Source organism: Salvelinus fontinalis, chromosome 24, assembly GCF_029448725.1.
Source record: "Salvelinus fontinalis isolate EN_2023a chromosome 24, ASM2944872v1, whole genome shotgun sequence".
In the NCBI taxonomy this organism is placed as follows: domain Eukaryota; kingdom Metazoa; phylum Chordata; class Actinopteri; order Salmoniformes; family Salmonidae; genus Salvelinus; species Salvelinus fontinalis.
Window position 1 is genome coordinate 37,306,598 of NC_074688.1, and position 13,282 is coordinate 37,319,879.

The 13,282-nt window shown below is 43.2% G+C and overlaps 1 protein-coding gene across 1 annotated transcript; it reads right to left on the reverse strand.

The window, feature by feature from the left end:
* Window positions 1-5,346: 5,346 nt before the first annotated feature.
* On the reverse strand, window positions 5,347-12,633 carry sult3st1 (sulfotransferase family 3, cytosolic sulfotransferase 1). Its single transcript, XM_055880631.1, has 6 exons — window positions 12,368-12,633; window positions 6,994-7,196; window positions 6,781-6,907; window positions 6,427-6,521; window positions 5,920-6,094; window positions 5,347-5,735 (listed from the first exon to the last, which is right to left on the reverse strand). Exons 1-6 carry the CDS (start codon window positions 12,507-12,509, stop codon window positions 5,608-5,610), a joined length of 870 nt encoding a protein of 289 aa, XP_055736606.1. The 5' UTR covers window positions 12,510-12,633; the 3' UTR covers window positions 5,347-5,607.
* Window positions 12,634-13,282: the final 649 nt, after the last annotated feature.

Sequence of the window (13,282 nt, forward strand, 5' to 3'; positions counted from 1 at the left end):
CATTGGCCAACAGCTGTATGTAACATTGGCTACCAGCTATATGTAACATTGGCTACCAGCTGTATGTAACATTGGCTACCAGCTGTATGTAACATTGGCTACCAGCTATATGTAACATTGGCTACCAGCTATATGTAACATTGGCTACCAGCTGTATGTAACATTGGCTACCAGCTATATGTAACATTGGCTACCAGCTGTATGTAACATTGGTTACCAGCTGTATGTAACATTGGCTACCAGCTGTATGTAACATTGGTTACCAGCTATATGTAACATTGGCTACCAGCTGTATGTAACATTGGCTACCAGCTATATGTAACATTGGCTACCAGCTATATGTAACATTGGCTACCAGCTGTATGTAACATTGGCTACCAGCTATATGTAACATTGGCTACCAGCTATATGTAACATTGGCTACCAGCTATATGTAACATTGGCTACCAGCTGTATGTAACATTGGCTACCAGCTGTATGTAACATTGGCTACCAGCTGTATGTAACATTGGCTACCAGCTGTATGTATCATTGGCTACCAGCTGTATGTAACATTGGCTACCAGCTGTATGTAACATTGGCTACCAGCTGTATGTAACATTGGCTACCAGCTGTATGTAACATTGGCTACCAGCTGTATGTAACATTGGCTACCAGCTGTATGTAACATTGGCTACCAGCTGTATGTAACATTGGCTACCAGCTGTATGTAACATTGGCTACCAGCTGTATGTAACATTGGCTACCAGCTGTATGTAACATTGGCTACCAGCTGTATGTAACATTGGCTACCAGCTATATGTAACATTGGCTACCAGCTGTATGTATCATTGGCTACCAGCTGTATGTAACATTGGCTACCAGCTGTATGTAACATTGGCTACCAGCTGTATGTAACATTGGCTACCAGCTGTATGTAACATTGGCTACCAGCTGTATGTAACATTGGCTACCAGCTGTATGTAACATTGGCTACCAGCTGTATGTAACATTGGCTACCAGCTGTATGTAACATTGGCTACCAGCTGTATGTAACATTGGCTACCAGCTATATGTAACATTGGCTACCAGCTGTATGTAACATTGGCTACCAGCTGTATGTAACATTGGCTACCAGCTGTATGTAACATTGGCTACCAGCTATATGTAACATTGGCTACCAGCTATATGTAACATTGGCTACCAGCTGTATGTAACATTGGCTACCAGCTGTATGTAACATTGGCTACCAGCTATATGTAACATTGGCTACCAGCTATATGTAACATTGGCTACCAGCTGTATGTAACATTGGCCAACAGCTGTATGTAACATTGGCTACCAGCTGTATGTAACATTGACAACATATTTTACAACATTCAGATGCACAACAATGAGGTCTCCATTTTACAAGTGAACCCTTTTTTCCAAAGTATGCACACTTGGCTGTATTCTGACTTGAGAACCACACAAGTCTGACATAAGTTATTGATTTACATGGAAGTCAATATTGCACACTTATCTCAACTGAATCTGTCCATAAAAATGTCTGGGGGGAAAAAAATGTGCTCCTTTTCCACTGTCACACCAGTGTTACACTTCAGCAATAAAGCCCAAGGAGGTATGGTATTTGGCCAATATACCATGGCTACGGGCTGTTCTTAAGCATGACACAACACGGAGTGCCCAGATACAGCCGTTAGCCGTGGTATATTGGCCATATACCACAAACCCCCGAGGTGCCTTATTACTATTATAAACTGGTTATCAACACACACTACATATACACAAGTATGTGGACAAGAACTGTTCGTCGGGAGCTTCATGAAACGTGTTTCCATGGCCGAGCAGCCGCACACAAGCCTGAGATCACCATGCGCAATGCCAAGCATCGGCTGGAGTGGTGTAAAACTCGTCGCCACTGGACTCTGGAGTAGACAAAACGCGTTTTCTGGAGTGATGAATCACTCTTCACTATCTGGCAGTCCGACAAACTAATCTGGGTTTGGCGGATGCCAGGAGAACGCTACCTGTCCCAATGCATAGTTCCAACCGTAAAGTTTGGTGGAGGAGGAGGAATAATGGTCTGGGACTGTTTTTCATGGTTCGGGCTAGGCCCTTTGGTTCCAGTGAAGGGAAATCTTAAAGCTACAGCATACAATGACATTCTAGAGGATTCTGCGCTTCCAACTTTGGGGAAGGCCCTTTCCTGTTTCAGCATGACAATGCCCCCGTGCACAAAGCGAGGTCCATACAGAAATGGTTTGTCGAGATCGGTGTGGAAGAACTTGACTGGCCTGCACAGAGCCCTGACCTCAACCCCATCAAACCCATTTGGGATTAATTGGAACGCCGACTGCACACCAGGCCTTATCGCCCAACATCAGTGACCGACCTCACTAATGCTCTTGTGGCTGATTGGAAGCAAGTCCCCACAGCAATTTTCCAACATCTAGTGGAAAGACTTCCCAGAAGACTGCAGGCTTTTATAGCAGCAAAGGGGGAACCAACTCCATATTAATGCCCATGATTGTGAAATGAGATGTTTGACGAGCAGGTGTCCACATACTTTTGGTCATGTAGTGTAATTATGTTTTGTCATACCCATGGTATACGGTCTGATCTACTACGGCTGTCAGCCAATCAGCATTCATGTTTCTAACCACCCAGTTTATAATAGTGTATACACCCTTATGTTATACTATTTTTATTTTGTTTTTATTTAACCTTTATTTAACTAGGCAAGTTAGTAAAGAACAAATTCTTATTTACAATGACGGCCTACCAAAAGGCAAAAGGCCTCCTGCGGGGACGGGGGCCTGGGATTTAAAATAGAAAATAAAATAAAAATATAGGATAAAACACACATCACGACAAGAGAGACAACACAACACTATATAAAAAGAGATCTAAGACAACAACACAGCAATCTAGCATGGGTAGGATGGTCATCTGAATCCGGGTTAGTTTGGCAGCTGGGGTGAAAGAGGAGTGATTACTAGTGTACACACCCTTATGTTATACTGGTCTATACACCCTTATGTTATACTAGTCTATACACCCTTATGTTATACTAGTCTATACACCCTTATGTTATACTAGTCTATACACCCTTATGTTGTACTAGTCTATACACCCTTATGTTATACTAGTCTATACACCCTTATGTTATACTAGTCTATACACCCTTATGTTGTACTAGTCTATACACCCTTCTGTTATACTAGTCTATACACCCTTATGTTGTACTAGTCTATACACCCTTATGTTATACTAGTCTATACACCCTTATGTTATACTAGTCTATACACCCTTATGTTATACTAGTCTATACACCCTTATGTTATACTAGTCTATACACCCTTATGTTATACTAGTCTATACACCCTTATGTTATACTAGTCTATACACCCTTATGTTATACTAGTCTATACACCCTTATGTTATACTAGTCTATACACCCTTATGTTATACTAGTCTATACACCCTTATGTTATACTAGTCTATACACCCTTATGTTATACTAGTCTATACACCCTTATGTTATACTAGTCTGTACACCCTTATGTTATACTAGTCTGTACACCCTTATGTTATACTTATAGATTAATACATGGTGTGTGTGTGTGTGTGTGTGTGTGGGTGGGTGGGTGGGTGGGTGGGTGGGTGGGTGGGTGGGTGGGTGGGTGGGTGGGTGGGTGGGTGGGTGTGTGTGTGTGTGTGTGTGTGTGTGTGTGTGTGTGTGTGTGTGTGTGTGTGTGTGTGTGTGTGTGTGTGTGTGTGTGTGTGTGTGTGTGTGTGTGTGTGTGTGAATAGACGGATTTCCAATGATCTGACAGGAGCAAATGCACCTACTATGCAGGTTGGAAATCAAACAACTTTTCTGTTCAAAATAAATAAAAACCGATCTGATCCCTACACAGGCTCAAGGGGAACCAGGGAGGGTGGGTCTTCCGGTGCCAGTACCCCTGGCAATTCTTCAGAATCCTCGAGTCCCAAAAAACTATTCTGTCGGAGCCACAATAATGTCCCGTTTCTTTGACTTCTTTGAGACTTGTGCTGTACAGTTTATAACTGTGGCAATGAGTGGAACAAAATCCACTTTTATAACATGCAAGGTATCTTTTGTCTGGCAGCAAACATTTACTACAGGCTGTGGTCTACCCATTAACATCTCTTCACTAGAATCACTTGTTTTAATTATTTTAATGGCCTCCGCATAGGAGATTAGAATGACCTCCCTAACTTCACCCTTACAGGGCTCTACAGGAACTCGGGATCATGATCCCCACCTCAATTTCCTTCACCCTTACAGGGCTCTACAGGAACTCGGGATCATGATCCCCACCTCAATTTCCTTCACCCTTACAGGGCTCTACAGGAACTCGGGATCATGATCCCCACCTCAATTTCCTTCACCCTTACAGGGCTCTACAGGAACTTGGGATCATGATCCCCACTTCAATTTCCTTCACCCTTACAGGGCTCTACAGGAACTCGGGATCATGATCCCCACCTCAATTTCCTTCACCCTTACAGGGCTCTACAGGAAATCAGGATCATGATCAACACCATAATTGCCACACCGTCGTCCTTCTACACACCGGTCCTTCAGTATACTCCGTTCTTCTGCACACACTTGAAACAAGGCCAAATCCTTTACAATTCTTGCACTGCAGTGATTTGAGGACGAAAGTTCTTACAGCATATTTTACATAACCAAGCTTCACATGCGTAGGTATTTGCTCTTTATCAACAAAAAAAACAACAGGACCGACAGACTTCCTTATTTTTATCCATTCACCCAGTGGGTCAGACGCCGGGCACCAACCACACCAGGAAATATGTTCAGGTATTAAACCTAAACATCCGTCGTCACCCCTGAGATGACTCCTTTGGACGGGCGAAGTTCAAAACACAAAACCTGTTGTTCCGATTCTTTTGAATCTCACTGCAATCACCCTCTGTTCTTCAGAAATACAATAAATCAGAATAAGACCACTCCTAGTCACTCTGACAAGACTCCACTTTTCCAAGCTCATACTTCACCATTTTCAACACCTCTAACCGGTTTCCCACATATGCAACAGTACTAAAAAAAAAACGCATCCCAATAAGACGCGATTCATTATCGTTTAACACACGTTTCCTCCAGTTTTAGACTATTTCCATTTTGGTCCAGTTTTCGATACTACTGTTGTCCACTCAGAACATTCGTCTAATTTACTCGACCCACTGCTTGATTCCAACTCAGCATCTTCCTCCATCTTCCCCGCCCTTCGGGCTCAGCTGTACTGTCAGCGAGCGTTCTCTTTATCTCAAAATAAATAAATAAATAAATATTCAATCAAATAAAAGATCTGAGTCTGACAGTATTATTTCATTTAATTCCTCATCAATACAACAAAAAAATTATGGTTTAGGAATTGTCAAGTTTTGGTACATTCAACAGATAATTGACATGAATGTCGTTAGCAGATTGTCCACTGGGAGGTTTGTGGCGGCAGAGCTGCAGGCTCCGCCCTTCTATCACTGTAGACTTGCATTGCCATCCTTCCAAGTCTGGAATCATCTGTTGGAACGCCTGAACGTGAGGAGGTAGAGGAAGCCAGGGAGCTGAGGCTCTCATCACTCTGATTGTTGAGCCATGTCCCAGATGAACTTCAGAGTCATGTCTTTCATCCGTTCCTTATAGACCTGGTCAAACCTCTCACTCTGGGCCACTGTGAACATGTTCTTCCACTCCCCGATTTTACCTGCCACAGCACAACCAACACGTCATTATTCAGAGTAGGAACATTATAAAATGGTTTATATGCAGTTTATTTATAAACAGTGTGTGTCCCCCCCCCCCCCAGTAGAAGTGCTGATCTAGGATCAGGCCACTGTGTCCCATGTGATCTTATTCATTATGATCTGAAAGGCAGAACTGATCCTGACCTTTGCGCAGGAACTGCCCCTTTTTGAGAATGTCTTCTGATATGAACTCATAGTTGGCCTTGCGGTCGTTTTTCATGTTTTTGAACGTGGCTTTTTCCACGATCTTGTTGATGTCTGCTTCAGTCAGGTCCCTCTCCAGGAAACGGCAGATCTTCGTCACGGCTGTCTTGAGATCCTGAGAAAGGAGAAGCATGTCCATTTAAAGATGGAACCCTGTGCCCTGGGATTGGTCAAGTGGTGAAGGCCACTGCCCTTCGAAACATTAACAATCCCCTGCCTGTGTGGGATCACATGCCAGTCCCACAGAACTTCTACACACTCGGTCCTCTGTCTGTCTCCCTCTTAATTTCCATGTCCATCCTTGTTAATAAAATCAGAAAATTAGGTTGAAATATTGAGGGATAGGTAAAGTCAGGCTGGTTGGTTGCCTCTAGCTAGCTATCCAGGTCAGAGGTCATACGGAGGTCAGAGGTCATACGGGTGTCAGATGAGTCTGTAATATCTTACCATGATCATGTCCTCATAGGTCAGAAACATGATGTTGTACTGGTCTCTCTTACTGTGCCACTCTCTGATGTGGTCAAACCAGGACGAAGCACCAACTGTAGGGCAAATAACAGGGTCATAACAGGCTGTGTCACCAAGGTCAATACAGTATTCATGGATTGGTCAAAAGTAGTGTAACTGTGAATATTTAGGACACAGGCTATCGGCGTCATAACAGGCTGTTGAGCGTCCCACATGGAACCCTATTTGACCAGAGCCCTATTGGCCATGGTGAACATGAGTTCACTATGTAGGGAATAGGGTATTAATTTGTGACACAACCATGGTGTTTTATGAATGATGTCTTTACTCTACCATTCCCTGCTAACCACTGGTCCAGAAAGTCCTCGAAGCACTTTGGGGTCAAAAACATGGCCCAGTTAACACACCAGTGATAGTAGGAAGTCACGTTGTCCTTTGGGTTCCGCATCACATAGATCATCTGAGAATAAGAGAGATATTTACAGCCCTACGGGCCTCCATGTAGGGTGCTCCATTACCATTCTCATTCTACCCTCCTTTGCCTACCTTTGCCTTCTTGTCCCTAAGGCCTGGGGGCATGAGTACAGGGGTGAGGTGGGAGGCGAATAGCCGCGGGTTAGGGCGTAAGGAATAGTCAGCGCGTTTGTCAATATACTCCAGCCATGGCATCATCTCCATGTTGTTGGGATAGATATCACCCATCTCTGACTCGCAGATAGAAGTGATGATCTGCTGTGCCCAGATTGTTCCTGCAGGTTAGGAAAGGTGTCAGTCATAAAGCTCTTGGGGCCGACTTGATGAAAAGGGGATTTGAAAAACAACAAAGCGGTCACCCTGCCAGAGCTGAAAGGGCTGGAGTAAAACAAGCGTTAAGACAGTTGAACAATTTCCTCATGAGAAATAAATATATAACTATATAATATATAAGTAGCAGTCAAAAGTTTTGGACACACCAAATCATTTAAGGGTTTTTCTTTATGTGTATTTTCATGTAGTTACCAAAAAAAGTGTTAAACAAATCAAAATATATTTTATATTTTAGATTCTTCAAAGTAGCTACCCTATGACAGCTTTGCACACTTTTGGCATTCTCTCAACCAGCTTCATGAGGAATGCTTTTCCAACAGTCTTGAAGGAGTTCCCACATATGCTGAGCACTTGTTGGCTCCTTTTCCTTCACTCTGCGGTCCAACTCATCCCAAACCATCTCATTTGGGTTGAGATCGAGTGATTGTGGAGGCCAGTTCATCTGATGCAGCACTTCATCACTCTCCTTGGTCAAATAGACAATACACAGCCTGGAGGTGGGTTTGGGGTAATTGCCCTGTTGAAAAACGAATGATTGTCCCACTAAGCATAAACTAGATGGGATGACGTATTGCTGCAGAATGCTCTGGTACCCATGCTGGTTAAGTGTGCCTTGAAATTTAAATAAATCACTAACAGAGCCAACAGCAAATCACCCACACACCATCACACCTCCTCCTCCATGCTTCACGGTGGGAACCACACATGCAGAGATCATCCGTTCACCTACTCTGCGTCTCACAAAGACACGGCGGTTGGAACCAAAAATCTCAGATTTGGACTCAGACCAAAGGACAGATTTCCACCTGTCTAATGTCCATTGCTTGTGTTTCTTGGCCCAAGAAAGTCTCTTCTTATTATTGGTGTCCTTTAGTAGTGGTTTCTTTGCAGCAATTCGACCATGAGGAAAAGGCTGCTGAAGTTCTATCAACGCATCAACTGTAGTACTCGCGCTGCTAAAACACTCAACCACTGCTACTCCAACTTCTGGGATGCTAAAAGGCCCTCCCCCGCCCTCCTTTCGGCAAATCTGACCACGACTCCAACAGGAAGTACCCGTACTAAGGACTATTCAATGCTGGTCTGACCAATCGGAATCCACACTTCAAGATTGTTTTGATCAAGCGGATTGGGATATGTTCCAGGTAGCTTTCGAGAATAGTATTGACGAATATACTGATACGGTGACTGAGTTTATCAGGAAGTGTATAGGAGATGTCGTACCCACTGTGACTATTAAAACCTACCCTAACCAGAAGCTGTGGATAGATGGCAGCATTCGCGCAAAACTGAAAGTGCGAACCACCGCATTCAACCATGGGAAGTTGACTGGGAATATGGCAGAATACAAACAGTGTAGTTATTCCCTCCGCAAGGCAATCAAACAGTCAAAATGTCAGTATAGAGACATAATGGAGTCGCAATTCAATGGCTCAGACATGAGACGTTTGTGGCAGTGTATACAAACAATCACAGACTACAAAAGGAAAACCAGCCACGTCACGGACACCGACGTCTTGCTTCCGGACAAGCTAAACAACTTCTTCACCCGCTTTGAGGATAACACAGTGCCACCGACGCGGCCCGCTACCAAGGACTGTGGGCTCTCCTTCTCCATGGCCGACGTGAGTAAGACATTTAAGCATGTTAACCCTCGCAAGGCTGCCGGCCCAGACAGCATCCCTAGCCGCGTCCTGAGAGCATGCGCAGACCAGCTGGCTGGTGTCTTTAGGGACAAATTCAATCTCTCCCTATCCCAGTCTGCTGTCCCCACATGCTTCAAGATGACCACCATTGTTCCTGTATCCCAAGAAAGCCAAGGTAACTGAACTTAATGACTATCACCCCATAGCACTCACTTCTGTCATCATAAAGTGCTTTGAGAGACTAGTCAAGGATCATATCACCTCTACCTTACCTGTCACCATAGACCCACTTCAATTTGTTTAACGCCCCAATAGATGATGCACAGATGATGCAATCGCCATCGCAATGCACACTGTCCTGTCCCATCTGGACAAGAGGAATACCTATGTAAGAATGCTGTTCATTGACTATAGCTCAGCATTCAACACCATAGTACCCTCCAAGCTCATCATTAAGCTCAAGGCCCTGGGTTTGAACCCCGCCCTGTGCAACTGGGTCCTGGACTTCCTGACGGGCCGCCCCCAGGTGGTGAAGGTAGGAAACACCTCCACTTCGCTGATCCTCAACACTGGGGCGCCACAAGGGTGGGTGCTCAGCCCCCTCCTGTACTCCCTGTTCACCCATGACTGCGTGGCCACACACATCTCCAACTCAATCATCAAGTTTTCAGATGACACAACAGTGGTAGGCCTGATCACCAACAATGACGAGATAGCCTACAGGGAGGAGGTGAGGGCTCTGGGAGTGTGGTTCCAGGAAGATAACCTCTCACTCAACGTCAACAAAACAAAGGAGATGATTGTGGACTTCAGGAAACAGCAGAGGGAGCACCCCTCTATCCACATCGACAGGACAGTAGTGGAGAGGGTAGTAAGTTAAGTTCCTCGGCGTACACATCACGGACAAACTGAATTGGTCCACCCACACAGACAACGTGGTGAAGAAGGCGCAACAGCACCTCTTCAACCTCAGGAGGCTGGAGAAATTTGGCTTGTCACCTAAAACCCTCACAAACTTTTACAGATGCACAATTGGGAGCATAATTTTGGGCTGTATCACCGCCTGGTATGGCAACTGCAACTCCCACAACCGCAGGATTCTCCAGAGGGTGGTGCTGTCTGCCCAACGCATCACCGGGAGCAAACTACCTGCCCTCCAGGACACCTACAGCACCCAATGTCACAGCAAGGCCAAAAAGATCAACAAGGACAACAACCACCCGAGCCACTGCCTGTTCATACCGCTATCATCCAGAAGACGAGGTCAGTACCGGTCAATCAAAGCTAGAACCGAGAGACTGAAAAACAGCTTCTATCTCAAGGCCATCAGACTGTTAAATAGCCATCACTAGCACAGAGAGGCTGCTGCCAATATACACAGACTTGAAATTACTGGCCACTTTAATAAATGGAACACCAGTCACTTTAAAAATGTTTACATATTTTGCATTACTCATCTCATATGTATATACTGTATTCTATATCATCTACTGTATCTTAGTCTATGCATTTCTCATCTCATATGTATACTGTATACTGTATTCTATACTATTCTACTGTATCTTAGTCTATGCCACTCTGTCATTGCTCATCCACATATTTATATATTCTTAATTCCATTCCTTTACTTAGATTTGTGTGTATTGGGTATATGTTGTGAAATTGTTTGATATTACTTGTTATATATTACTGTACCGTCGAAGCTAGAAACACAAGCATTTCGCTACACCCGCAATAACATCTGCTAAACACGTGTATGTGACCAATAACATCTGATAAACACGTGTATGTGACCAATAACATCTGATAAACACGTGTATGTGACCATTAACATCTGCTAACCATGTGTATGTGACCAATAACATCTGCTAACCATGTGTATGTGACCAATAACATCTGCTAACCATGTGTATGTGACCAATAACATCTGATTTGATGAAGGCCTGATTCATGCCTCCTCTGAACAGTTGATGTTGATATGTGTCTGTTAATTGAACTCTGTTATTTGGGCTGTAATCGTAGGTGCAGCTAACTCGAATGAACTTATCCTCTGCAGCAGAGGTAACTTTGGGTCTTCCTTACCTATGGCTGTCCTCATGAGAGCCAGTTTCATCATAACGCTTGATGGTTTTTGCGACTGCACTTGAAGAAACTTTCAAAGTTCTTGAAATGTTCCAGATTGACTGACATTCATGTCTTAAAGTAATGATGGCCTGTCGTTTCTCTTTGCTTATTTGAGCTGTTCTTGACATAATATGGACTTGGTCTTTTACCAAATAGGGCTATCTTCTGTATATCACCCATACCTTGTCACAACACAACTGATTGGCTCAAACGCATTAAGAAGGAAAAATTCCACAAATTAACTTTAAACAAGGCACACCTGTTAATTGAAATGCATTCCAGGTCATTACCTCATGAAGCTGGTTGAGAGAATGCCAAGAGTGTGCAAAGCTGTCCTCAAGGCAAAGGGTGACTACTTTGAAGAATCTCAAATATAAAATATATTTTGATTTGTTTAAAACGTTTTTGGTTACTACATGATTCCATATGTGTTATTTCATAGTTTTGATGTTTTCACTATTAGTCTACAATGTAGAAAATAGTAAAAATAAAGTAAAACCCTGGAATGAGTAGGTGTGTCCAAACTTTTGAATGGTACTGTATATATACAGCTCTGGAACAAATTAAGAGACCACTGCAAAATTATCAGTTTCTCTGGTTTGACTATTTATAGGTCTGTGTTTGCGTAAAATGAACATTTATGTTTTATTCTATAAACTACTGACAACATTTCTCCCAAATTCTAAATAAAAATATTGTAATTTAGAGCATCAAACCAGAGAAACTGATAATTTTGCAGTGGTCTCTTAGTTTTTTCCAGAGCTGTATATATTTACTTTAACTTTTTCTCCCCAATTGGTAGTTAGTCTCGTCCCATCGCTGCATCTCCCGTGCGGACTCGGGAGAGGCGAAGGTCCAGAACCGTGTGTCCTCCTAAAAGCGACGCTGCCAAGTCGCACTGCTTCTTGACACACTGCTCGCTTTACCCGGAAGCCAGCCGTACCAATGTGTAGGAGGAAACACTAGAGCGCGATAGGACAAGGACATCACAGCCGGCCAAACCTTCCCCTAACCCGGTCGCGGCCGGCTGCGACACAGCCCGGGATCGAACCCTGTAATGACGCCTCGAGACACTTTCGGATATAAGTTATATTTTTCAATAATCAATGGATATCACTCATTTAAAAGTCCAAAGATGGATGTCCCAATTCCGGATTTCACATTTAACTTTCTAAAATGCTGTTCTTATGCTCTCTACTTGTAACGGTTTCTCTCCTCATTGATTACCTAAACAGAGCCGAGATCGCAACCTTTTTCATGGCTAGCACCCCCAAGTATGATAAATGTCTCTAGTCTAGGCCATCTCAAACGCTGTTTTTCCATCCAATAGATGTGTCACTCACCTGATTTAGGGTAAGTGACCAGAAAGATGTCACTGTCCCGGATCTCAAAGGTCTGCAGGGAGTCAATGTGCTCCGCGTTGACCAAATCCTTCGCAAAAACATAGTCCTTGTACTTGACCAGGTCATCGGTGAGCTTCTCCATAATAATTATAGTTTTGTATAAATATTAGTATCGACAGTGGGATATGAATAGCTATGCGGCAAAGAACCAAATGAAGTTGGAATTACAGCAAGTTTAGACTTTGGAACCTGTGGCAAGGGTTCGCGGAGTGATAACGAGTAAGATTCACTGACGTTGCAATAAAGTAGACTCCTGAGTCGTCATTCTAACGCTACGACATACAGTGCAGTCGGTAAGTATTCAGACCCTTTGACTCTTTCCACATTTTGTTACATTACATCCTTATTCTACAATAAATTAAATCGTCCCCCCCCATCAATCTACACACAATACCCCATAATAACAAAGCAAAAACAGGTTTTTAGAAATTTTTGCAAATGTATTACAAAAATAAATAAATAAATGAAATATCACATTTACATAAGTATTCAGACGCTATATTCAATACTTTGTTGAAGCACCTTTGGCAGTGATTACAGCCTTGAGTCTTCTTGGGTATGACGCTACAAGTTTGGCACACCTGTATTTGAGGAGTTTCTCCCATTCTTCTCTGCAGATCCTTTCAAGCTTTGATTGGTGGAGTGCTGCAGAGACCCTTATGTTATACTAGTCTATACACCCTTATGTTATACTAGTCTATACACCCTTATGTTATACTAGTCTATACACCCTTATGTTATACTAGTCTCTATACACCCTTATGTTATACTAGTCTATACACCCTTATGTTATACTAGTCTATACACCATTATGTTATACTAGTGGATACACCCTTATGTTATACTAGTCTATAC